We start from the raw sequence: 27,410 nt of genomic DNA, 5'->3' as shown, positions 1-27,410 counted from the left end.
AGGACTATAAAAGGACGCGTCACAGCAGCAGCAGCGCATTTTGTCAGCAGCGACAGTTGCGAGCAGTTGGAAGTGGAAGCACAAGAGAGAGAGAGAAGAAAAATCCCCGAATACCTTAAGGAAAAGCAAACTAAGCTCTAAAGTGAAAACAAAAGTGAAAAACTGACTTGGCAAATTGCCAAAAATATATATATATATATGCACATATATGTGTCTAAGTGCGTGTGTGTGTGTGTGTTACTGCAAGTGGATTTCTATTTTAGCGCCCAGTGAAGGCAGCGTGTGAAGTGTTGTCGTCGTTGAGGCAAAGCAGCGTAGCACAGTTGTTGCTGCTGTGGCATTGAGCGACGACAACAACAAAACTTTAAAGTGGTTTAAAGACGGCTCAACAACAAATAACAAAAACACGAAAACAAAAACAAACAAGAAACTGAAAAGCAACAAGACAAGTCTCTCACACATTATCCTTGCCCCAGGCCAGTCACATAGCTGCAAACCCAGGTTACGAGTGCTCAATGTCAGCCCGTTGATTCGTGTGTGTGAGTGTGTGTGTGTGAGTGCTCGAAAACAGTTAAAACAAACAGTTAACCAATTTGGGTGAGCTTGACCAACATGTGGAACTGGCAGCGTATGCGCCATAAGCCACTCTGGGCTTTAATATCCTTGACCGTGCTGCTGCTGATGCTCGACAGAGTAAGCCAGAGTCAGGCCAACACTGAGCCGCCGGCTGTGGAGACAACCACCGGTACAACAACGGAGCCAGGTGAGATTAAAGAATATAAAAAAAAAGCATACGAGAGAAAAGAAATAAAAAAAATATTGACCTTCATTTGGCAGCGATACATTTTTGGTTTATATTTCACGTTTTGCTACAAAATATTTTTGGGGCCTATACGGCCAGACGCCGGCTCTGCTATTGAAGCTGTGTGAGGCGTGGGAGTGGGAGTGAGAGTGGGATGGGTGGCCAGCCACTTTGTTAAATGACTTTCGTGCTCGAAAACGATAATCACGCACATACACACACACACACATAGACAGGCACACGCATTGCGAGAGGAAAACAAAATTCAATATACGAAATTAACTTTGGTTTATAGCGAACTCTGAATGTACTTCAAGAACTTGGGGAACTTATTGCAGCAAGAGATAAGAATTGGATTCTTTGCAATTTCTATTCAATTTGTTAAGATATGAGAATTGTAGTATAATTTTAGTTAAGATTCATAGCTTAAAACTGACTTAAAAGTCAAACTAAAAGTCTATCTATTTAAAAAAAAAATATAGGTTTTTGGCATATTTAAAATTTTCCATTTTTTTGGTTTTATATATTCATATATTATTTTTTTTTATAAATATTTATATATTTTTTATGTATTTTATTTATTTTTTAATTTTTTTTTAATATCGTTGTTTTTTTTTTTTTTTTTTTTTTTTTTTTTGTGTGCTAGACAGCTTAACAAACTGAATTTCTATTAAGTTTTTAAGCTAGAGATATGATAAGAATTTTTTATCAACACGTGTTTGCCAAATCATACAATATAATCTATATTAGTTCAAAGTTTAAAGACTATGTCAATTAATTTTAAGGGAATTCTTATCATATTTCGTCTGAAACTCATTTAAAACTTGCTTCTTTAATATGCCAAGTTTCAGTAAAACCCATTGAAAACTGTTCGATATATTCATAACCAATTCGACAACTTTTTTTAAGCCACGCATATTGCGAATTTCTGTTACAAAGTTATCGAATAATTGTGAATACCTGATACTTAATAAAGTTAAGGGAGTTACACGAAAACAAAAGCGAATGGAAAGCAAAGGCAACGGTAACGGCAATGGCAGAGCGCCGAGCAAATAATTCGCAGCAAATGAAATATTTCACGTTCAGAGCGTCTACCCGTCCAGCTCTGGTGCCCAGCTCCCCAATCACAGTCAGTGCTATGGGCACAGAGGCAATCAAAACGAGGCCTGTTGGCCAAACCTTAATCCCAATCAGAGTCAATACAGGCACAAACACACACACAGAGAGAGACACTGTGAAAAAATAGGTAGCATGATTGCATGAAAGCATTTAATGAAGTATGGCAGCTATCGAGGGCTGTTTAATAGATATTAATAGCATGTGGGTGGGTTGGCGATGGGCGGTGGGCGGTGGACGGTGGGCGTTGGGTGGAGTCGTCTGCTGTGGCTGGGAGCAGCCAGGATTGAGGTAGTTGAGTGGTTGTGAAAAGTGCTCAATGCTGCGGCTGCTGTCACACGCAATTTGTTACGCAAAAGCAGATGCGCATTAAGCAATAAATATTGGCCTTTTTCTTCAATTATTTTTCTCCCTGCTGCCGCTGCTGATGATCTCATTGGCGAAAGCTGCGACGCAGTTGATTCTCATCAAAAATTGCGCAGTTTGTGCAATCGAAATTGAATTGAGTTTTCTTCTGTTACTTTTCACTTTTTGTGGATTTGCATTCGTGTTGACACAGGTGTTGCGGGTAGAAGCCAACAATTTTGGTGGCAGCTGTTGGCCAGTTGCAAGCACTTTCCATTTCGCCAGCTAAAATATTTGACCAAGACCAATACCAACAGAGCCACACACACACACTACTGCGGAATTTAATTTGCATGAAGAGCCATAGCAATGCTCAAATCGCTTTTTTCCTCTTTGAAACTAGAAATGAGAGTAGAAAAGCAAAGGGAACGCAAAAGCTAGATGGAATCTGCAATAAGCCAAATGGCAACTAAAAATGTCGCTCAGTCTGCACAATTGTGCATCAAGCTGAAGCATGTGCCATAAATCTTTTAGCTATTTCTATGCTCTAACTGTGGGGTTGCTCGATTTTGTTATGAAGGCTCAAAGGGTTGCATGAACAGAAGTGAATGAGTTTTCTTATTTTTAATTTAGCCTTTCATTAGGTAAATTCCTTAACAAGATCTCAAGGCCGTCTAAATGAAGCATAGATAAATTGTGGCGTATTTAAAAAATTTATTTAGATTCTTGAAAAAATATTTTTAAAATTTATAAAAAAAAAAAAATTAAAAAAAAAATGTTTGTAAGAACACAATTTTTTTAAAATGTAAATATTTTAATATTTATATTTATTATTATTTTTTTTTTACATTTTTAAAATTAAAAAAAAAGTTTGTAAGAACAAAATTTTTTTTTAACGTAAATATTTATATTTATTATTATTATTATTATTATTTTTTTTACATTTTTAAAATTAATTATTATACAGGAATAATTTTTAAAGTCGATTTTTCAGATCTCAATATATATCTTATTTATTTTTATCAAAACTGCATAAAATACTATTTTTTATCTGCACTTCAAACTTTTAAATTGCCAGCTAAAAAACATTCTACAGCATCTTCGGTGCGGCATGCCGCAGAAAATTCCCTCTTCGCTTGTAGTTGATGGCATTTTTGGTGTCTCGGCTGATGACGAAGATGACTAGCTGATGATCATGTTGATAATGACGATTTTGATGTTGATGTGTGTTACATGCCCGCAGGACACGAGTTGGGAACTGGGAACTGATAGCGGCGAGCTGGTCTGGTCTCACATGCTGCCTGGCCACTAAGGCTGCCTGCCGAGTTCAAGCTCGAGCTCGAGTTCGAGTTGCAATTCCTGCTACTGGCCTGCTGTTATCCTGTGCATTATGCATGCAAATGGTATAACCGAGTAACGAACTGTCAAAATCAAAAGCGACAACTGCAAGAAAAGAAGATGAAAACAGCAAAAAAGAAAAACGAAAAATGAAAAGAAACGCAGCAGGCAAATGACAAAAAGTCGCCCAAGACAGCTTCCTGGTGCACAGTCCCCAGGAGCTGGTCGTGCGCCAGTTCTCAGTTCCCATTTCGCAGTTGCCCAGTCCCTGGCATATTATGCCATGTGCTATGCATGCACTGAGAGATAAAGATGACTCGAATCCTGGCAACGTCTTGGCTCCAGTTCAGCATCTCGTCTTCTTCAGTTTTCGGCTCTGTCGTATGCGTGTTTTGCATAAAGCCAGCCAGAGCTAACCAGACTTGTTCATTGTGGGAAAACTGCTTTTGCTTGGCTGTGCATGAATGATTTATAGAACAGCTGCAGCTGCAAGGGACAGACGGGGCAAGTGCATGGCCCAGCTGCAGTTGCCAACAGTGGCCCATTGCCAACGATTATCAGCCCAAAACCAAACAACGACTGTTGACTGGGCGCAGTTTTAAGAGTTTCTCTTAAGCAAGTCTTTGACTTTAAGAAATTTATTAGATTGTACATTTTTTAAAGAATTTAGAAACAATAAATATTTATATTCCAATCCATTCTAAAATATAAAGGAGAAAATAAGCTAGAATTAAGTAAAGAGTTTAGCCCTAAGCACGTTTAACTAGTTTGACTTTAATATTATTTTTGCAACGCAATGTGATGCCAGTCTGGAAAACTAAATCCCTGGGATCAATGAGAGGTAAAACTTTAAACTTCTTCAGTACTACGATGAGCAGTGTCTTCATCTCGAGCATGGCATACTTTTGACCTGAGAAGCAGCATATAATAATAAATGAGAACTATTCACATATATATAGCAGTCAAACTTACCTATGCAATTGCGTTGGCCCGCACTGAAGGGCATGAAGGCATAGGTATGACGGTCTTTGCTGTTCTCGGGCAGAAAGCGTTCGGGCTGGAACTCCTCAGGTGAGCTCCAGTACTTGGGATTGCGATGCAGCTCATAGATATGCAGCATAGTGACGGCACCCGGCGGTAATATCAGACCATTGGGCAGTTCGGTCTCCTTTACTGCCTTGCGACTCATAACGGGTACCGAGGGAAACAGTCGCATCGTCTCCTTAATAAAGCACTCCAAATACTTTAGTTTGGATAGCTGATTAAGGTCCAAGTTATTGAAATCATCTACGATAATAAAGATATTGTTTATAGGATAATGATTGAAAATAAAGCTGTTTAGACATCTTTTACCAGCAATGTGTTCGCTTATCTCCTGATAGCACAGCTCCTGCTTATCTTGATATAATGACATGTTCATAAGTCCAAATATCAAGCCAATGGAAGTGGTATCAAAGCCCTCAAACATGAGTGTATCCACCTCCTCGCAAATTCCCACGTGATCAATCAAGCCATCCTTTTCCGCAAAGATCAGAGTGTCCAGCATGGCAAAGCGTTGTTTCTTGTTGATATAACTAGAATTATTATTAGAAATATATATCAACCGTGATAGTTGATAAAGTTTCACTTACATGTCATCAACTCCTTCTTGATTATTTTTCTTTTCTTTAATTTCTTCTGCCAAAAGTTTTCGACGCTTGGCTATAATTTCACTAGAGAAACCATGGACTTCCTCTAAGAATTGCTTGTCCTTGCTGGCTCCAAAAAGGCGATAAATGGTATCATTCCAATATATGGGATTGCTTATGCGGCTGATAAATCTCTTTTCGATCATGGTGAAGTTTTCGCGATAGCGATCCCCCTTGCCCGCCATGTCATCCAGCTTGATGCCCATGGCTGTCTCTGTGGGTGAATATTAACAGATAAAGTACAGTAAGCATTCAGTTTAACAAACTTACCACAAATACTATTGAGAGTGAACCTTGGTATAAGCTCACTTAGGGAGATAGAGACCTCGTCCTTTTCCTCAAATTGCTTCACGAATTTAAAACTTTCAGCTCTATAAAGATTATTTCAATTACAACAAATGGAAAATGGTATAAAACCACTATTTTTTCAATTTATTAGACTTACTTGAAAATTTCTACAAATTGGCTTAAAATATTGAAGTGAAATGTGGGCGTAAGCATCTTGCGCCTTGAGTGCCACTTCTGACCTGAATCGCGGAAGAGATAACTGAACAATTGTACTTTATACCAACTGTGCTCCACTCACCAGTTGAGGTTAATAGACCCGTGCGTAGAAAGGGATGCAAAAATTGGTATCCGAGTCCTTTGGATATCATATTCTGATCATTCAATATGTTATCGAAATTCTCTGCATCAATTATGCAGAACTTGGCTCTGCCCATGGCATATTCTATATAGCTGCGACCGATTTTCTTGATTTTTGCACGCAGATCGGTGAATACCTCAGCTAAGAATGAGGCTTAAATAACGGTTTTGATTTGTTTGGGTAGATTTGTGCTCACCATCATTTCTGCCATACAAATCGAAAGAGTTTCCAAATATTGTTCGTCCTTCAGCTATCGGTGCTATACTCTCCAGAGGTCGTGCATCTTTAGTTCGCACTCGCTTGGCAAAGAAGGCTAGCACATAGTACTCCTTATTAAGTCTATATAGCCAGAAGATGAGCGTGCCCAGGCCGATCAGCAGTAGCAGACCCAAACTCATTGTAAGGCGGTTAAGCAATGCGTATAACTTCTCCGTACAAGCGCTCAGCTCTGACTGAAACAAGCTCGTAAAAATCCCGTCAATTTATTACATAAAACTCTCTCTCCAGCCGAACGCTGGATATTATCTTATCTGTTGTCGGGAATATAAGAGAGACTCTATAAAGTTAAAGTAGTTAGTAAGTAGTTTAGTGTATGCATAGTTATACGGCGTGTAAGCAAAACTGGTCTGGTTCTGTCTAGACAAAGTAGAAATATTCTAGGTAGTATGGGCGTTTGGGTGGGTAGTGGACCAAAACATGTTCCCCTTGCGAAATTTAATAGATTTAAATTTAAATTACTATATAATTAGAATTTCCACTGTTTTGTTAATATATTCAAAAATTGAGCAGCAAATCGATCATCATGATTGAGTTTAGCTCAATCATATATTATTAATATTTCTTATAGAACTTTGAACTTCGCTCCCAGAATAGATAAACAAGACAAAAATAAAATTGAAACAATACATTTAATACAGTTAAAGTTTACAGTACATTATATCTCATTCACAACAAAAACACCTTAAAATATCAGCGTAATGACAAAGCAAATTTACACTTACTTAATAGCTAAAAAAGCTAACTACGTCTCACTAGTTTCACTCGAATATCATTTTTGCAACGCAATGTGATGCCCGTGTGAAAAACGATATCTTTGGGATCAACCAGAGGTAAGACAATGAACTTTTTGAGTATTACGATGAGCAGTGTTTTCATCTCGAGCAGGGCAAACTTTTGACCTATGGGAAGGAAAGATGTATGAATAATAATTAGCTAATATATTCATTTTATATATTCATCATTCAATTAAATTTACCTATGCAATTGCGTTGACCCGCACTGAAAGGTATATAGGCATAGGTATGACGATCTCTGCTGTTCTCGGGGAAAAAACGTTCGGGCTGGAACTCCTCAGGTGAGCTCCAGTATTTGGGATTGCGATGTACATCAAAGATATGCATAACAATCTGCGCTCCTGGCGGCAGTATCAGACCATTAGCCAGTTCAGTTTCCTTTAGAGTCTTACGGCTCATAATTGGCACCGAGGGAAACAGTCGCATCGTCTCCTTAACGAAGCACTCCAAATACTTTAGTTTAGAGACCTGATTAAGGTCCAAGTTACTAAAGTCATCTGGTATGGAAAACATATGGGTTAACAACTGATTATAATGCTCGTCAGACAAGTCTTACCAGCAATGTGTTCGCTTATCTCCTGATAGCACAGTTCCTGCTTATCTTGGTATAAGCCCATGTTCATAAGTCCAAATATCAAGCCAATGGAAGTGGTATCAAAGCCCTCAAACATGAGCGTATCCACCTCCTCGCAAATTCCCGCATGATCAATTAGGCCATCCTTTTCAGCAAAGATTAGTGTATCCAGCATGGCAAAGCGTTGTTTCTTGTTAATATAACTAAATTTTGATTAAATAAAAATAAAGAAAATCATCTTGTATACAAATAGAGCAAATAATGTTATCGCTTTTACTTACATATCATCGTCTGCCGCTTGGCTGCTTCCCCTTTCCTTTACCTCTTGTGCCAAAAGTAATCTGCGCTTGGCTATAATTTCACTAGAGAAATCATGAACATCCTGTAAGAAGCGTTTGTCCTCCTTGGAGCCGAACAGTTCATACAAAGTATCGCTCCAATAAATTGGATTGCTGAATCGCCTTATAAATATCTTTTCAATCATGCTGAAGCTGTGGCGATAGCGATCCCCCTTGGCTGCCATGTCATCCAGCTTGATGCCCATGGCTGTCTCTGTGGGTGAATATGAATTGATAAACTACAGTAAACATTCAGCTTAACGAACTTACCACAAATACTGTTGAGAGTGAACCTTGGTATAAGCTCACTTAGGGAGATAGAGACCTCGTCCTTTCCCTCAAATTGCTGCACGAATTTCAAACTCTCGCCTCTATATGCAAAATAGAAATAGATATCAATACTAAGTTTTATAGATAAAATCATGAAATCTACTTGAAAATCTCTGCAAATTGTCCCAAGATATTGAAGTGAAATGTGGGCGTAAGCATCTTGCGTCTTGAGTGCCATTTCTGACCTAAAATTGTTTATGTTTATGTTTAACCAAGCGCAATACTATGATTAACTGTATATCGCCTACCTGTTGATGTCAACAGGCCAGTGTGTAACGCCGGTTGCAAGAATTCATACACCATACCCTTGGTTATCAGGTTCTGATCATTTAACACGGCTTCCAAGTTGTCCGCATCGATGATACAAAATATGGAAGTGCCCATGGCATATTCTATATAGCTGCGACACATTTTCTTGGTTCTATTGCGCATATCAAAAAACACCTCAGCTGCGAGAGAGCGAGAGAGCGAGAGAGAGAGAGGGAGAGAGAGAGAGAGTGAGACATATAATTGACTGAGTAGACTATTAGAAGAATATTTTGCTTACCCTCATTTCGGCCAATCAAGTCGAAAGAGTTTCCGAATATAGTGCGTCCCTCAGCTACCGGAGCTATATATTCTACGGGTCGTCCATCCTTCGTGCGTACTCGCTTAGCAAAGAAGGCCAGCACATAGTATTCCTTATTGAGTCTATATAACCAGAAGATAAGCGTACCTAATCCGATCAACAACAGCAAACCTAGACCCATTGCAAAGCAGTTGAACAACGCGTATAACCTCTCTCAACAAGCGTGAATTACTGACTGAACTAGAACTACAAATTATTAAAAACGGTTGATTGGACGCTGAACATTATCTTTGTACAAAAAAAAGAAAAAAAAAAAAACTCATAAGATTATATTTGTATTTGTTTGAGTGAGTTGCCGGCGTTCAGTGAGACGCCGCTAGACTCTATATTATACTAGATATGTAGTAATATATTATATAGGTCGGTGTGTTTACAAGGCGGGACGATCACAACCGGATTCTATCAGCAAAACTAATTATATTGGATTGCAGTTGTTTGGTGACAGCAATTATACATGTTAAAATATAAACTAGCTACTAGAAGTGTAAAGTATAAATATGTATAAGCAGTCTGCGCTAAAAATAACTCTTTTATAGAATGGCTGTTGGTTTGTCTTATCATGGTTAGACATTAGTTCTTAGACTTAAAATCAGTCTAGTCATCATGATTAGGTGATTTAGACGAATGATACAATATGTATGATATATTCATATATATTTACTGTTTCTATAAAATATTAAAATATTTTGAAATAAAATATTAGTTTGGAACAATAAAACAACATTATTAAAAAATATTTAAATCAAAAAATCGATATAATTAAAAAAAAAAAAATATTATAAAATTCTTGCCCGATTAGAATATAGCCTAGAACTAAGACTTTATAAGCATTTAAGGTCCGCCAAGCCGGCAGCCATCTGTTGCATAGCTTTTCGCCAAACCAGCACACCCGTGAACAAATTTCATATAATTTATGATTTCAAGTTCAAGGTTAATAGCTTGCTGCTAAATTTAGAATGCCTCAATATTAAAAGAGAATAATAGAAGAGAATTAAGAGAGCATGAAATTAAATTCTCTGATCTCTTTTGAAGAGCGACTACAGATAAGTAAACAAACAAATACCTTATCGAACATATGATTCAATAAACAGAACAGATATTCCATTACCTATAAAATGTGTGTGTATACTTTAGGTAATCAGTAAAATCTTTTTATTTTCTGTTATCACAAACAAAACCTTATAACTGAATTTATAATCTACTAAGCCAATTCGATGATCAATACAAGTTTTTTATAATATGGATTTCAACTTTTAGGCATTACGCTTGATTAGTTTGACTGTAATATTATTTTTGAAGCCCAATGTGATACCCAAACTTAAACGCAAATCCTTGGGATCGAAGACAGGCATAATCTTAAATCTCTTAATTATAACGGTCATGAATGTTTTTATCTCCAGAATCGCATACTTTTGACCTAGAAACACAAATTGAGCTAAGACAGATTCACATGTTTAATCCAATAATACGTACCTATGCAATTGCGTTGTCCAGCACTGAAGGGCATGTAGGCATAGGTATGACGGTCTTTGCTGTTCTCAGGCAGAAAACGTTCGGGCTGGAACTCCTCAGGAGAGCTCCAGTATTTGGGATTGCGATGCAACTCATACATGTTCAATACGATTTGCGCATTAGCTGGTAAAATCAGACCATTGGCAAGTTCTGTATCCTTTGTTGTTTGTCGACTAATAGAGGGTGCTGATGGATATAGCCGCATCGTTTCCTTAATAAAACATTCCAAATACTTCAGTTTCGACAGTTGATTAACGTCCAAATTACTAAAGTCATCTGGAAGATCGAATGATGGAAAACGAGTACGATTGATAGATAAGTCATATTAAATTACCAGCTATATGCTCGCAAATCTCCTGATAGCACAGCTCCTGTTGATCCTGATATATGCCCATGTTCATTAGCCCAAATATAATAGCAATAGAGGTGGTATCAAAACCTGCGAACATAAGGGTATCCACCTGTTCGCAAATGCCCTCATGATCGATTAATCCATCCTTTTCTGCCATGATAAGAGTATCCAGCATAGCAAATCGTTGTTTCTTTTTTATATAACTGAAAAATAAAGATATTAGCATTTCACAGCAAATGAATGAATGAATCTTAGCTCACATATCTTCCTCTTCTAGGTCTGAGCCTTTCTTATCCTTAATCTCCTGTGCGAATAGTTCTCGGCGCTTGGCAATAATTTCGCTAGAGAAATCATGGATTTCCTTTAAAAATTTCTTTTCGTCACTGGGTCCGAATAAATTATAGATGGTATTATTCCAAAAGAAGGGATTTCCTGCTCGTTTTATAAATCTCTTCTCGATCATGCCGAAGTTCTCTCGATATCGATCTCCCTTGGCAGCCATATCATCCAGCTTGATGCCCATGGCTGTCTCTGTTTTTGTGTATATGAATTGAGTAAGCGGTACAGAAAGTAATCAGCTGAACAAGCTTACCACAAATGCTGTTGAGAGTAAATCTGGGTATGAGTTCGCTTAGAGAGATGGTAGTCTCTGCATTGCCCTCGAATCGTTGCACGAATTTCAAGCTCTCAGCTCTAAAAATTCAATAAAAATAAAAATTAAAATAAAAGAGAATAAAATTAAATTTCAATTGAATTTTTATGTAATTTAAATTAAAATCACATATAGTTTGCTTAACATTTAGTTGAACTTACTTGAAAACCTCATTAAATTGCTCCAATATATTAAAGTGAAAGGTGGGTGTAAGCAATTTGCGTCGTGAATGCCATTTTTGGCCTGAAATGAATATGTTTAATCTGAATACAATGTAGTCTATATTGTGTGGCATTGTGTAACTAACCTGATGATGTCAACAGGCCCAATCGTAGAGCTGGTTGCATAAAATCGTACACAATACCCTTTGTCAATAGTTCTTTATCGTTCACAATGGCTTCAAAGTTCTCCGCATCGAATACATTGTACACAGATGTGCCCATTACATATTCCAAGTAACTGCAACCAATTTGCTTAGCGCGATCGTGCACTTCATCAAAAACTTGAACTGATGGGAAAATGCACGGTAAATAAATTGTTCCGATGGATATCATTCAATTTACTGACCGTCATCCATGCCATACAAGTCGAAAGAATTGCCAAAAATTGTATTCCCCTTAGATAACGGAGCTATACTCTCCACGGGTCGTCCATCCTTAGTACGCACTCGCTTGGCGAAGAAAGCCAGCACATAGTATTCCTTATTAAGCCTATATAGCCAAAAGATAAGCGTCCCCAGTCCGATCAACAGCAGCAAACACAAAGCCATGTCAGAGCCGTCGAATAGAACGTTCTATTTCTCTCAATCAGCGACGAATATTGTTTGAACAATGCGCATTACGCCAGCTTAAATACCATATAAAGACTTCTAATATCATTTCTATGTATTCAACCTTGTGGCGATATAATATAAGAGAGAGAGAGACTGAGAGAAATTAGACTGCTGCCGGTTTGTTTATTTGGTAAAGAGCACAGCGTTTAATTGATGTCAAATAACTTGTTCTCTCTTCGCAACTATAAAAGCAAATTGAATGCTCATGGTGAGCCGGCATTTAATTTGTTTTTTACTTGTCAGCATGAGTATATATATATATAGAATTTTATTGATGATTCTCATCATGATTTCGCAAAAATTGAAAGCCAAAACATAAAAGACATTATAGTTTGAAAATTTTTAGAATTTTTTATTTAAATCTAACTAAAATATACAAGTTTTATTAAAATATATAATTTTTAAGAAATTAGATTTAATAGTGTATTTATTGGCTCTATAGGTGAAGATATTTTAATCGTACTTATTCAAGATATTGATAACACTCTATAACATCAATAAATCAGCTATGATTAGACACAAGTATTGATTGTTGCTATGGAGCGCAGAAATAATTGTACAAAAGTATTTTACAAACATTTGTTATTTTTTTTTTATTTATATAATATTTTGTTATTCATTAACTTGTGTAAATTATTATACAAAAATATATATATACGATATGATATTTGTAATACAAAAGAAAGAGAAATAAATGATTAAATTAAAAAAATTAAAAATAAAAAAATGAATTTTTTATGGTTTACTTACTGATATTAGTTTATTTTAATTTTAATTTTTTTTTATTTTTTTTTTTACTCATCATAAACAAGGTATTAGTCTCAGTTATAGATTCTCAATTGATACCTATCCATAATACATAAATTTGATTGGATGTCTAACTACGTTTGACCAGTTTGACTTTAACATTAGTTTTGCATCCCATTGTAATACCCGAACAGAAAACTAAATCCTGGGGCTTGACAATAGGTAAAATTCTGAATTTTTTAAGTACAACGCACATTATGGTCTTTATCTCGAGCATCGCATACTTTTGACCTACGAAACATAGAGATGAATTAAGTCATAGTCACATATATAAATAGATTTCAACTTACCTATGCAATTGCGTTGGCCCGCACTGAAGGGCACATAGGCATAGGTATGACGGCCTTTGCTGTTCTCGGGCAGAAAGCGTTCGGGCTGAAATTCTAGCGGAGAGCTCCAGTATTTAGGATTGCGATGCAGCTCATAAATGTTCAATACGATTTGAGCACGAGGGGGTAAAATCAGACCATTTGACAGCTCAGTATTCTTCGCTGTTTGTCGACTAACAGAGGGGGCAGATGGATAAAGGCGCATCGATTCTTTTATAAAACATTCCAAATACTTCAGTTTCGACAGCTGATTAGCGTCCAGATTACTAAAGTCATCTGAAATTCCGAACGATGGAAAACGATTTCGATTGATAGAAAACTCGCATTTAATTACCAGCTATATGCTCGCAAATCTCCTGATAGCACAGCTCCTGTTGATCCTGATATATGCCCATGTTCATTAGCCCAAATATAATAGCAATAGAGGTGGTATCAAAACCTGCGAACATAAGGGTATCCACCTGCTCGCAAATGCCCTCATGATTGATTAATCCATCCTTTTCTGCCATGATAAGAGTATCCAGCATAGCAAATCGTTGTTTCTTTTTTATATAACTGAAATAAATGATATTAGTATTTCACAGAAAATTAATTCTCAATGATTTCAACTCACATATCATCCTCTTCTGGGCCAGATCCTTTCTTATCCTTAATCTCCTGTGCGAATAGTTCTCGGCGCTTGGCTACAATTTCACTAGAGAAGTCGTGGATTTCCTTTAAAAATATCTTTTCGTCGCTGGGTCCGAATAAATTATAGATGGTATCGTTCCAAAAAAGAGGATTGCCCATTCGTTTTATAAATCTGTTCTCGATCATGCCGAAGTTCTCTCGATAACGATCTCCCTTAGCAGCCATGTCGTCCAGCTTGATGCCCATGGCTGTCTCTGCAAGTAAATATTTCAGTCATATTTGTTGAAATAGTACAGTACATTTAGCTTATCAAACTCACCACAAATGCTGTTGAGAGTGAATCTGGGTATGAGTTCAGTTAGAGAAACGGTACTCTCCGCATTGCCTTCGAATTGCTGCGCGAATTTCAAACTCTCAGCTCTAAGATAACAAATGAAAATCAAGATAAAATTGAATTTTCTTTGCATTTAGATGAACTTACTTGAAAACCTCAATAAACTGACCTAGTATATTAAAGTGAAAGGTCGGTGTGAGCAATTTGCGATTTGAGTGCCATTTCTGACCTGATGTTAGTATTATTTAATCAGAATTTAGTTTAGTTCAAATTTTGTGGCATTGTGTTATTCACCTGTGGATGTCAGCAGACCTAATCGAAGTACCGAGTGCACAAAATCGTATACAATTCCCTTGGTTATCAAATCTTTATTGTTCAGTATTGTTTCAAAGGTGTCCGCATCGATCACATTGTAAACAGCCAAACCCTTTACATATTCCAAGAAGCTGCAGCCCATTTTCACAGCGCGATTGTGCCGTTGAGTAAAAATTTCAACTGTATAGAACAAATATATATACGTTATTCCCTTGGATATATTTGATTTTGGGAATTATAACTAACCATCCTCCAAGCCAAACAGGTCGAATGAATTTCCAAATATAGTGCGTCCTTTAATTGTAGGAGCTATACTGTCCACGGGTCGTCCATCCTTAGTACGCACTCGCTTGGCAAAGAAAGCCAGCACATAGTATTCCTTATTTAGTCTATATAGCCAGAAGATAAGCGTGGCCAGCCCGATTAACAACAGCAAAGCCAAAGCCATTTCGAAGCCGTCGGAAAATACGTTCTATTTCGCCAAGCAAACGACAAGCATTGAGTATAAAAACCACTCTACACTACCTTAAATAGCATGCTCAGACCCAGCGCAATAAAATATTGTCTGAGTCGCAATTTAGATAATAATAATATGCAGTGTTCAAGTTTGTGCTCTCTGCCTCTGCCTTTATTCGTATTTGGGAGAACTAAGCATATAATTATTGCTTGACACTATAAAAACTATTGAATTGATTGCATCACAATTACTTTTATTATTATTGAATATATTAGCAATATGACTATTTGTAGTACAGTAGAATCACGATATTACGAAATAGCAAGGGGATAAGTTTTTTTTTCGATTTTCAAACTATCGAGAATTATTGAGAACGCATTTCTTTCAAGGAGATAGATTTCTTTTCCGTTGATCGTTATTTTCGATTTAGCGGGGTACGAATTATCGAGACTTGACTGTATATCAAACATTTAATGTGTAGTATATTTGTTGTATGTATAATTACATATTGTGATTTTTAAATAATTACTGCATAACACTCTCTGAAACTTAATCATAGTTTTCATCTCTTTTTCGCATATATTGTTATCGCATTGAACTCTCATGGTGAATGAACAGGTTTTTTTTAACCGTTAAGTGTGAATATGTTCATTGACGATTTATATCATGATTTAGCGAAAGAAGAAAAGTTGAATACTCATGACTGTTTGCAAGTTCTAAGAGTTGTAAACCTAGACTTCTAGACAATAATATAAGAGATTTATGAAATATAATTCACGTAAATAAAATTTACTCGCCTTATCACTAGTTATTTTCAAATATCGATAGTTTTCTACATTTCTATGAAATTGACTTTAATCGATAACAAATTAGAGTTATGTGTGCATACTAACATATCTTGTAAAACCCAAAGTCATCATAGATCTCTTTTATTGTTTACATTCTCCAATTTAGGGTATTATTCGATTTGAGCAGCCTTAACAAGCTTTCCCAGATATTGTTTTGACGAATTTATATACATGCATTTATTAACTGGATATGTATACTTATTGATAACTTTTTCTGTTGGTCGTGGCATTTATTTGGTTTCCCAATGTCTGTCTGTATAGCCACTAAACAGCTGTATTTGTATGTATATATATATATATGTATATCTATTACATAACTGTATAGCTAACCAAGTGCTTCTCTAGTTCATTTGTAGCACAAATTGTGTTAGCAAAATATTGTTAACAACGTTTCAAGCTGCTCTAATTAAATGAGTTGCATTTAAGTGTTCGCACTTTGAGAAACATTTGCTTTTGCATTTGCAGTTGCTTTTTGTGTTTGCATTTGGCTTTTGGCTAATTGGCAATTGAATTACATAAATTAAAAGCGGGCAATGTAATTTAGCCGCTTTTACATTGCCAGTTGACCCAGTTCTGTTGGATATGCGGAACAATAATATAATATAATATGTATATATGAAATATATGTTAAATAGAGTATGTATGTATGTATGAGTATGTATGTATTTATTATATGTAGTTTGTATGAAAACTTCCGAGAAAGAACCATGAATCAGACAGTTGATGTTGAATTGGGCTAAAGGATGGCATTCAGATATACATATTGTATATACATAGATTATAATGTATTATGGTTTATATGGAATATTAAGAAAATTAAGAAGTTAACAAGATCAACTATAATAGAAAATAAAAAATTTCTGGGATTTGTAAACATTTGTAAGAAAAGTTTTACAATATGCGACTATCCCTATATTTGTTATATAAATTCTTACATAAGTTTAGGATACACAAAATATGTTTCAAAAGAGAAAAACTTGAGCGCAACGAGCACAGTTGGCCGAACCTTTAAGTCTGACTATAAAATGGTGAAATGGAAAATGAAGCTGCAGCTCGGACGGAAAATGCTTGCATGACTTTGCTCAATTGCAAATTGAAACTTGTGCGAATGTGTGCGTATATATGTATATGTGTGTCTGAGTGTGTGTGTGCTATGCTATGCGGAAATGCCAAATGCCAATGCATATTGGAAATTTGCAATTTCGATTGCACTTCAAAGTCAGTCAAAGTTGCCAAGTTATTAAATTAGATCATATATGAAATATTTATGGCAAAAGTTCAGCTACTCAATGCCATTCTCTAACTCTTTCTATATCTCCTTCTCTCTCTCTCTCTCTCTCTTTCTCTCTCTCTCTCTCTCTATCTTACTCACTTACTGAATCTGTATCTCGGTTTCTTTTGCTGTTTGCAGATGCATCGCCGGGCTGCCGGGCGCCGGATGTGCGCTTCACCATTTTCAAACCGGAAATGACAACTGAGCAGCCGTATGCGAAGTTTGAGACAACGCAGGTCTATCTACCGGAGGACTTTACCACAGCCGATGTCGAATTTGTGGATAAGCTGCATACGGCCAAAGAGAATCATGCGGCCATTGTGAATCCGTATTCGGTGGACTTTGGTGACGATGAGCAACATCAGCCGTATCATCATCAACAGCAGCAGCCGCATCATTCGCATCATGATGAGCTGCATGCTGGCGATGCGGCAGCCAGTCTAGTGGATGACCACGATTTGGAGGATGAAGCGGATGAGCTGCACGGCACTGAGCTGGAGGATGGGGCCTACAAGCGAATGAACACAAATCGTAAGCAGGGCAAGAAGCGACGCTCCGGTTCCGGTCGTCGTCGTCGCCTGGAGAATGAGAACGGACAGTCGGCACGTGGGCGGGGCAGTCGTTATAAGCGCCATGCCATCCTGCACGATGCGGAGGCCTCGCCGGACACAGATCGCTGGGCGGGCAGCAAATTGGCCGCCGACGGGGATGTCTATTACGTGCACATTGCGGACATACTCAAATCGCGTGAGCCCAATCTCCAGCTGCGCGCCAAGCTGCGCAAGCTGAAGCAGAAGGCAAGGCTGGCCAAGTGCATGGCCGATGGCAGCAGCGAGAAGTGCATCAAGTTGTTGGAGAGGCTTAAAGCCAAACAGGCAGAGGCAGCCAAACAGCAGGCGGAAGCAGAGAAGCAACAGCAGGAGCAGCACCTGCAGGAGCTGGACCACGAGCAGGAGCAGGAGCAGCAGCAGGAGCTGGAGCTGGAGCCAAAGCAGGAGCACCATCGCCGACGCGGTGACAGTCACGCTGCAGAGCTCGACCAGCGTGACATGGAATCGCGTTGGCGCCGCAGCATCGATGCCAAAGGCGATGCCGGGCAACTGGAGTTGGATATGATGATAAATCATGGCAATCAGTCGAGCAGTGCAGCAGTGGCCCTGCAACGTGTAAAGCGCAAGTCGGGCAAGACCACGGGTGCACTGAGCCGTCCGAAAGGTGGTGGCGATTCCAGTTCAAAGACCACCAGTCGCAAGGACAAGGGTAAGGAAAATGCTTGCAAAAGCAAAGCATTTGCATAGACGCCAGACACTGGCAATGCCACAGTGCCCATGAAAATTGAATTGAATTGAAAGCCGCTGTCGCTGTCTCGTTGTCTGTCTGTCCGTCTGTGTTATGCTAAGCCACATCAACACCAACACCAACACACACACACACAGACACAGAGACACACACACACATACACCTGGAGTGTTGAGAGTGGAGTACACAGCAATATGAATACAGAGCCCACATAACACATAAAATCGTTAAAAAGCTAATCGCAGAGTCGCCCCAACGGGCGACTCCTCCGCACGGAGTCAGCCATAAATCGCCTCAGTTCGCTCTCACGCTCAGCTCATTAACATGCTTCATGCTGGCATCGCACCATTTACTCGTCTCTGTCTCTATATCCCCCACTGCCTCTTTCTTCTCTTGCACACTCTTTCCTTTCTCCCTCTCTCTTTCTGTCTCTCTCGCTCTGTGTCCAGGAGAATAAAAAAGAATTCATTCTTTATCGTGGTTAGCCTTGTCATCTGCGTTGGTTCCAGCTTGTGGATTTGCTTACGAGGGGTTATCCTTTATTTGTTAGCCTTTTTTATGCGCCTGCATAGGGTATACGAGTTTTTAAGGCCCATTTGATTGATGGTATGGTAGATATGGGCCTAGAAGAGATCAAAGATGAAGCTATGTTTAAGCTTTACGTATTTTGGTACTGCTAGCTCAATGATTTATTAAATTTTTTTTTAGCTCATACACTTGACCATTCATTTTAAAGAAGTCTTAATCAGCATATATGTACCATTAACTAATAAAAATTTTATTAGCTGAAGCAAATCTTATCGATCGTTTAACACATATTTAACTTTTGACCGTAAATCTTTCTTTTTTTCTTTTTTTTTTGTGAGATATCTACCTGAGGTCACTCCTGCTCTATCAAATCATAAAAATTACATTACTTTAGTCCATATTTTCTCTACTTTTCTAATATTATTTGACTTCTTTCAACTGATATATTGAAATATTGTCTAGACTTTTTTCTCATATATTTTTGCTTTCAACAAAAAATGGAGATCTTTTAAATTAGTTACTAATTTATTAATCGTATATTTATGACAATATTGTAGTTATTAATTTTTTTTTAAATACTTCCACTTTTATATAGCTATTCATTTAATTGAAAAATAAAAATAAACAAAAGTAAATGACTTTCTTTTTATAATTTTGGTAAAATTTTATATTATATTCAGCTCTTAAAAAATATTAAATTTTGATCTGCACATCTATTATTCATATGTCTATTTAATTCTAGGGTATGAAAATCTCATGAGTTATACTTTCTTTGTGTTTCATCTACCTTTATCTCTTTCCTTTTCCCTTGTTTTTTTCTTTCCTTCCTTTTTTCGGCTGCTTTATGCTGTCCCTTTGTTTACTTTGATTCAGCTGCCTTTGTCCGTTTGCGTTTTTTCTATTAGTTCGGCCACTTGGAACTGAGGTTTGGGCTAGGTGCTTGGGGCTGGAGGCTTACGACTGGGGACTTCTGGTTTCTGCTTGTGTACTTGGGTCGCCGACAGCCTGCACGGCATAATATTATCTTTCATGTTATCTTTTGCCTTTTCACTTCCACTTATTCCTTTTCCTTTTTTTATTTTTTGACGCCTCGTTCAGAAATGAAGTTGTATCCTGTTAAGTGGCCTGTCCACCCCAAGCGCTGGCTCCACTCCGTATTCGGATTTGGCGTCCACATAGCCCACACTCTTCATTTTCTCGGCGCTTTTAATGCATATCTAACAGCCTTAAGTTGGGCCATTGAAGCTCGCACGTTTCGTGCGGTTTAATGTGTGTGTGCTTAAGATGTGGATGCCCCAGCTCCAACTGCTCCTCTCGCTACTTCTGCTGCTTCTTAGCCTTTTCTAAAGGCTTGGCCACTTCAGCCATTGAAAGCTCTTGGCATCTGATAATAGCGAGTGGTGTAAGGGTGCCGCTTAGATGTATGTAGAGGCGTGTGGGGGCTGTCTATAAACTCGTTGACTCGTTGAGCATTCAATGCTCTTTCATGTTCGCATTCACTCATTCACCTGTCGCTTTACGTTTGCTCATATCGGTCACAACAACAGCTCATTAAATGCTTGCTCTACTTGCTCTCTCTCTCTACTCCCCTCTCTCTATCTCTCTATCTATCTCTTTGTCAAGTACCTCCCCACTGTATCCCGTTTCTTAGCATTTTACATTTGCCCATTTCATAACGCCCTCACCTGTTCTGTTCCGATTTCACCCCAATTTAGGTATCTATGACGAGGAGACCGGCTTTCCGCCCATGCACCCAGACGAGTCGGAGTTTGACGAGGACGAGGAGGAGGACGAGGAGATTGATATATTGCAACAGTTTACCGAGGTATCTGAGATTCGCTTCCCAGGTGAAATTGGACCGATGGGCGATCGACGTCTATGCAAGATACGCTGTGTCAAGGGCAAGTGGGTGGGGCCACTGTGCGCCACCAATGAGGAGGGTAAGTGAGATGCCCCCTCGATACACACATATGCACACATATTACACAGCACACACGCACACAATGGAATGTTAATTATAGCAATAGCAATACAAATACGTAACATGTCATTACAGTAGAGACTCGTATAATAAAGACAACACAATCAGCACACCGCAAAAAAAAAAAATATATATATATGTAACAGCACCAGCAACAATCCAAGTTGTTTCATTTCAACATCTCTAATTCTATATCTATTTGTCTATGTGCAGCTATGTAGCTACACTCAGAGAAAAGCATTGCTCAAAATGTGAAATATCCATTCTGAATAAAATAATCATTATTATTACATATATCATTATTATTATCATTATTAACATTATTGATCGCTCTTTTAAATTGAAATCGATCTGAGTTCCATTCCGAATGCACATTTCTCTGAGTGTAGTTTATATGCCGCATAACTGTGCATTACAATGCTGATCTCTGTGACATCTTTATCTGTAGATGACAACGGCAACGTGAAGTTTCAGCCACTGTACAAGAGCTGCCATGTCAATCGCATTCCGCCTCATCTGCTGCTCAGCTATCGCAACATCTCCGTGGTAAGTGATGACAGCCTGCAAAGCCGTCAGCCGTGCCAGGAGCTAAAGCACCAAAATACACAGCACACACAGACACACACTCAGACATACACCCACACACACACACACACACATGCACACACAGCACACATACAATACACGCCGCAGTTACTCCATCCAAGCTAGTGAAGGCAACGGCCTTGGCATAGCCAAATGTGAGTCCAACTCAATATCGACTGTCTCTGTCACACAGCCTCTCTCTTCTCTCGCTCTCTCTCTCTGTTTAAATATATCGCTCTCTCTCACTGTCTCTCTCTCTCTCTGTCTCTCTATATATCTTAATATATACGTCTCTGTCTCGCTCAATTTCTCAATCATCTCTTGTATCGATATCAGCCGCACAAACAACAATTTGCCCAGCGTCATCCTAGAAACAAAAAATATAAGAAAAATAATATATATATTTAAACGAACTTTGCATCCTGCATCCGCATCTGCAATGTGCAGCCACAAGACTCTGTATTTTTGGTACTCTTTGATCTCTCTCTCTTGCAGACACCGATACCACCAAATCGCGGCTGGCGTAAGACCCGCTTATCCAAATCGACACTTGTCTCAAACACAGAAATTGTGAGTGGCCATCCTTGACGTTGCGTCGTCTCGTCTACCTCTTCGTCTACTTTGTCTACGTTTACCTCGTATCCGTATCTATGCATAACTTGCTCACATATGTAGAGTTGTGACACACACATACATACAAATACAAACATAAACACAAATACTTTTACTGTACTGCAGAGCTGAGTCTTGGACCAAGAAATTTTTTGCCTAGCATTGCGTAACTGAAGGATGGATATTATATTAGGTGTTAATGATTCCCATGACAGACTTTTGGTAGTTTTTTGAAGCTATTGCTTAAGGCATTACCAAGATTGTGTATATTAATTTTGTAAAAAAAAAAAAAAAAAAAAAATAATTATATAAAAAAAATACATATAAATTTATTAATATAGTAAATAGTATATATTACCATAATATTATTTAATATATATATATATATATATATATATATATATATATATATATATATATATATATATAAATAATGGAATAAATATGCTATTTAGCTAAAATTTTAATAATTGATGAGAAAGCTAAGGATCTTTAGATATTCTACTTATCCACCGGTTCTTGGATAAGTTTAGGTATAGAAGGAATTTAGTGATGATGGAAGTAAAAAAGAAAACAATTGACACAAAATTGATTAAAGAGATTGGAAATATACTGAATGGAGATATTTGTATATCGGAGAGTTTGGCGAAAAATTAGTTTCTATGCCACTTTGAAGAGATTTTTATACAGAAACAGGCCCCACTTAACTCTCAAAGCAGTGTAATAGCCTAACAACATGCTTTTCTCTCAGTACGATTCTCAGTACGACTCCCTTACAGGCTTCGTACAATACACACACACGTACACATCCACGCCAAGTAGTGTCTGCCCCAAGTAGTGGGTGCTATTTATGGTTTTTGACAATGAGAAAATATTTTTGTATGCACGGCTTTAGCATTGACCATTGGGCGCACACACACACAGAGTCACACACCCACACACACACACAGAGCTAAAACCCAATATACATTTACAGACAGCAACAAGAGAACACTATGGAAATTGCACGCCAGCACGCCCAAGCCACGCCCACGTCCATAGAGAGTGCGCCTCTAACTAGTGTTAACAGCTTGTATATAAATCTAAACAGAACATTTTTTTATACTCTTCTCTCTCGTTCTCTCTTTCTCTCTCTCTCTCTCTCTGTCTGTCTACTGCACTGCACGTAATATCAAAAAAATCAAAAATACATTCGCTTCATTTCAAATGCCTGAATCTCTGCCTGCTGTTCGCCTAACGTGTCACGACATCGCACATCGCACGAATCACGTGTCACGCCCGCTGTCCCACATCACATTGTACACATTGAAACTACTGCAGAACGTCGGCTGGGATCTGCCCCATGGCCATTCACTGCAGGCCCGCTGCCAGGAGCTGGGCATCTATAAACTGCTGGGTGAATCCCGTGTGCTCTGCTCGAACGGACTCTGGGCACCACGGATGCCCAGCTGTGTGCCCACCACCATCTTGACCAACTACTCGGAGGACAGTGCACCCTCCATACGCATCAAAATCTTCAATGGATCGCACTCGTTCGAGCCATCCGGCGTAATGGCCGTGCCGCCGCACAGCACCGTCCAAATGGACTGCATGTATCCGCGTGTGCGTGGCACTCCCGAGTGGAGCTGGACCAGCTGGTATATGCAGTATAATACGGGTGCGTTGACTGGAAGTTTTGCTGTAATACGAGAGAGCGTGGGTGATTCTTCTTCATCTTCTTCTTCTTCTACTTTTCGATTTGCAGGCTGGTCTCCGGCTGGCGAGGAGAAGGCCGTGCGCTATCGGCTGAGCATCAAGAGCATCGAGAACAATGATTCGGGCACATTTACGTGCACTTCGCCGCGCGGTTTGACGAACAGCATTGCCGTGGTGGTGGCCACTTCGACGTGCCCGCAGCTGACCGAGCCGATGGCGCCGCTCAGGCTACGGCTCGAGGGCAATAAATTGGGCCAGCGAGCGCACTATGAGTGCCCCGAGGGCTTTCGGCTGGATGGCGCCTGGAATGCCACCTGCCTGGCCTCAGGCAATTGGTCATCGCCGTCGCCAACATGCCATCCCATTCAATGTCCACGTCTCGTGCTCGACGATCCCCATCTCAGTCTCATTGAACTCAATACATCGGCATGGGGGCGGGCGGTGTTCAAATGCCAATGGGGCTTCAAGCTGACCGGACCGGCGCTTCTCGACTGTGAGCCGACGGGCGTCTGGAGTGGCCCAGTGCCACGCTGCAAAGGTAAGTCTGATTGCCCAATTGTTGGCCAATTGAGGTCATCTGTTTTATGCTAAAAGTAGTGAGGAAAGTGAATAGAGAATGAGTCTAAAGGAAACTTTTTTATATTTTCCCCAAGGCATTTCATTATGAATAAGAATTCATTTGTGTGAATACTCCAGTGGTATAAAATATTAATCGACTTTTCTTTATGACTATTGAGTACTCTAATTATTTTTATGTTTACATAATTTTACTTAGCTCTCAGTATGAACTCCTGCTTTGCTGTAGCTAATAAGGACTTTCTTAAGTCTTTTATGGATATAAATACTGGGCATCTTTTGAAACTGGAGTCTAGACGCTGACTTATCAAATATTAGCTCTAAATCAGCAAACTCTGAACAGAATTAAAATTTTATCTATTTTTAAGTCTCCTCTCAGACGATCTAAATATTATGTAATATAATATATTTATGCCTATTGAAATTCCGGCAAATCGTTATAAACACTATTTTTCATATATCTTTTTAGTTAGAGTTTCAAGCAGACCTTCTCTATAGACAGACTTTCTATGTATGGCAGAAAACAAAATCTCTCACATTTATTGTGCAAAGCTAGTATATCTTCCTTATGATATATTGCTGGGATAGTTCTGTACAGAATGATTTATTACTGGAATAGATTTTTTACAAATTTCTATATATTCCTTTGTAAGCTAACCTGTATAGCAGAACTCCAGTGTTTTTCTTTTTGTCAAGTCATATTCTTTATATATTTCGTTGCCCTAGTGTATGATATCGATCAATATCTATCAACCTATATATTATTTATCACGATACATTATTGCCTTTTAAATAATTAATGCCTTCCTCTTAAATATTTATGAGTTTATTTCATAAATATTCCATATATGAGTTCTTTGAAATGAGTTCATAAATATTTCATACATCAGTCCTTCGTAATTTTTCAGCCATTCAGCTCTGCCTGTCAGCACATTAATATTTAATATTCATTAATATTTTTCAACATTTCATTTGCCATCTTACTTCATTGCTTAACATGGATGTTTTTCTTGTAAATTTCATTTGTTTTTATTAATTTGTCATCACCTCCATAATGGATTATCCTTGTTCGGTGAATTCTGTTTGTTTTACACTTTCATTCGTCCAATAAATAATTCATTTCTTTTCATTTGTCATTTGTCATTTGTCCTTTCATTCGTTTATTTATTTCTGTTTCTCTTGCAGTCATTCAGTGCGTGATGCCAGTGGCGCCGCTAAATGGACGAATTGGGGGCACCAGCTTGAGCCAGAGGCGTTTGACCGTTGGTGCTTTGGTCACATTCAGCTGCAACGATGGCCACACTCTGGTCGGCGAGTCGAGCATCATATGCACGGAGAACGGGTTCTGGTCGCACTCGCCACCATTTTGTAAGTAGACAACTGATAAATGCCAATTAAATGCACAGATACGCTGCGATACCTTGCGTACTCTTCCAAAAAGTGGGCCACCACTCACAAATCAAATGAATTAATGTTACTTGTGTTGTATTTCCGCTGTATAACGATACCAATCGATACCACGATCACCGTTAACCAACTAATCGATAAACCGATCACCGATCACGCAAAACCAACAACCGATATACCGATTCACGATTCATTCCATGTACGAACCATCATCCCCACAATTAACTAAATGCCCAAAACGAATTGATCATCCATGCATCCAATACGCTTCGATCTTCGATCTCCGCACTACGATCAACGATCTACGATCTCCAATCTCCAATCTCCGATCTCGCTCAGGCAAATCGCAATGCCCCTATCCGGGCGATCCGCCCAACGGCCTGATTGCTCCACTCAAGTTCAACTACGATGCGGGCGATTATCTGAGCGTGCAGTGCCGGCCCGGCTTCATACAGATACAGACGAACGAGGATCACACCACGGGGCCGCCCGAGCGGCCAAAATGTCAGCCCGACGGCAAATGGTCCGGCCCGTTGCCCAAGTGTCGCAGCTACGAGGAAGTGTAGCTCAATCGAATACCAGCTGGACAACGACGCCCCGGCAATGGGAGCTACAAATTTTAGTCTGTAGAATCTGTGGTCGAAACAACTGAAAAGCCAAATAACAAAAAATTCAAACCAAAAACCAAAAAATAAAACCCGAGTGATATTTAGATTAAAGTTAGTGCAAGGTATCAAAATTAATTAACATAATTACGAATCGATTTTCTTTCTCATTGGCTCCAATTGAATTGAACTTTTTCACTTTGACATCACTCGCTATCTGATATATGTTTTAGCTCTGCTAAGGCCCACTTAAGTAAATTCTCAATAAAATTCCACTGAAGAGAAGTTCTTAGAAATGATTTTAATGACAAGCAGAAGACGAAGAAAGAGAAACCTGAGCAACACAACTATATGAAATATGTAACATAAATATGAACGTTAAATGTTAAAAAAAAATAAGATATACAAACTTATCAATTTCTTTCTTTATTTGCTAACGAAAACTTTATAAATAATATTCCAAAATTTTATGCTTCAATTTTACATTATCAAATGAGAAAAAAAAAAAGAAAAAAAAAGATAAAATATCTATAATCAACAGTTAATTAAAAATATTCCAGATTTAACAACGGAATACAAAGTTAATCTTCTTATAAACACATTGAACTATATATACACATAGAGCTGATATACATATATATATATCTATATCTATAAACCGATGTAAAGCTCAATGATATATACAAGTTGATTGATGGATTGATTGATTGATTGGTTAGTTAGCTAGGCGCAATCACATGCCCAATATTGAAAGCGAAGAAGTAAGCAAAGATATATATAGTCTATGTATGACTATATGTATATATAAAGAGATCTGTATTGTACGAGTCTGTAAGAAATTGCAAAGTGAGGAAACTAACTTTTAAATAAAACTCATATGAATTATATATGTATAAAGTGCAA

General features: G+C 38.3%; 4 protein-coding genes across 5 annotated transcripts; 1 reads left to right on the top strand and 3 right to left on the bottom strand.

Annotated features, from left to right (window-relative positions):
- Window positions 1-34: 34 nt before the first annotated feature.
- Window positions 35-27,410, top strand: LOC6579319 (locomotion-related protein Hikaru genki). Of its 2 annotated transcripts, XM_002005179.4 has the most exons (9): window positions 35-763; window positions 17,358-18,479; window positions 20,762-20,986; window positions 21,476-21,573; window positions 22,108-22,182; window positions 23,545-23,881; window positions 23,969-24,457; window positions 25,681-25,863; window positions 26,242-27,410. In XM_002005179.4, exons 1-9 carry the CDS (start codon window positions 613-615, stop codon window positions 26,466-26,468), a joined length of 2,907 nt encoding a protein of 968 aa, XP_002005215.1. In that variant the 5' UTR covers window positions 35-612; the 3' UTR covers window positions 26,469-27,410. The 2 variants fall into 2 exon arrangements, with proteins under 2 accessions (XP_002005215.1, XP_015019075.1); XM_015163589.3 differs by lacking the exon at window positions 22,108-22,182.
- Window positions 4,224-9,063, bottom strand: LOC116803672. The gene is made up of 16 exons (XM_044010535.1): window positions 8,798-9,063; window positions 8,499-8,699; window positions 8,354-8,435; window positions 8,191-8,291; window positions 7,864-8,134; window positions 7,565-7,785; window positions 7,191-7,505; window positions 6,956-7,113; window positions 6,132-6,405; window positions 5,876-6,076; window positions 5,735-5,816; window positions 5,560-5,660; window positions 5,233-5,503; window positions 4,955-5,175; window positions 4,574-4,888; window positions 4,224-4,511 (listed from the first exon to the last, which is right to left on the bottom strand). The coding sequence occupies exons 1-16, from the start codon at window positions 8,997-8,999 to the stop codon at window positions 4,351-4,353; spliced, it is 3,177 nt and encodes a 1,058-aa protein (XP_043866470.1). The 5' UTR covers window positions 9,000-9,063; the 3' UTR covers window positions 4,224-4,350.
- Window positions 10,014-12,220, bottom strand: LOC6579322 (cytochrome P450 4p1-like). The gene is made up of 8 exons (XM_032730676.2): window positions 11,962-12,220; window positions 11,702-11,902; window positions 11,556-11,637; window positions 11,335-11,435; window positions 11,003-11,273; window positions 10,725-10,945; window positions 10,352-10,666; window positions 10,014-10,295 (listed from the first exon to the last, which is right to left on the bottom strand). Exons 1-8 carry the CDS (start codon window positions 12,161-12,163, stop codon window positions 10,132-10,134), a joined length of 1,557 nt encoding a protein of 518 aa, XP_032586567.2. The 5' UTR covers window positions 12,164-12,220; the 3' UTR covers window positions 10,014-10,131.
- LOC6579320 (cytochrome P450 4p1) lies at window positions 12,988-15,180 on the bottom strand. The gene is made up of 8 exons (XM_015163590.3): window positions 14,888-15,180; window positions 14,621-14,821; window positions 14,474-14,555; window positions 14,312-14,412; window positions 13,976-14,246; window positions 13,697-13,917; window positions 13,324-13,638; window positions 12,988-13,264 (listed from the first exon to the last, which is right to left on the bottom strand). The coding sequence occupies exons 1-8, from the start codon at window positions 15,087-15,089 to the stop codon at window positions 13,104-13,106; spliced, it is 1,554 nt and encodes a 517-aa protein (XP_015019076.1). The 5' UTR covers window positions 15,090-15,180; the 3' UTR covers window positions 12,988-13,103.

Source organism: Drosophila mojavensis, unplaced genomic scaffold (assembly GCF_018153725.1).
Source record: "Drosophila mojavensis isolate 15081-1352.22 unplaced genomic scaffold, ASM1815372v1 contig_80, whole genome shotgun sequence".
NCBI classification, from domain to species: domain Eukaryota; kingdom Metazoa; phylum Arthropoda; class Insecta; order Diptera; family Drosophilidae; genus Drosophila; species Drosophila mojavensis.
This window is presented reverse-complemented; position numbering and strand designations above follow the sequence as displayed.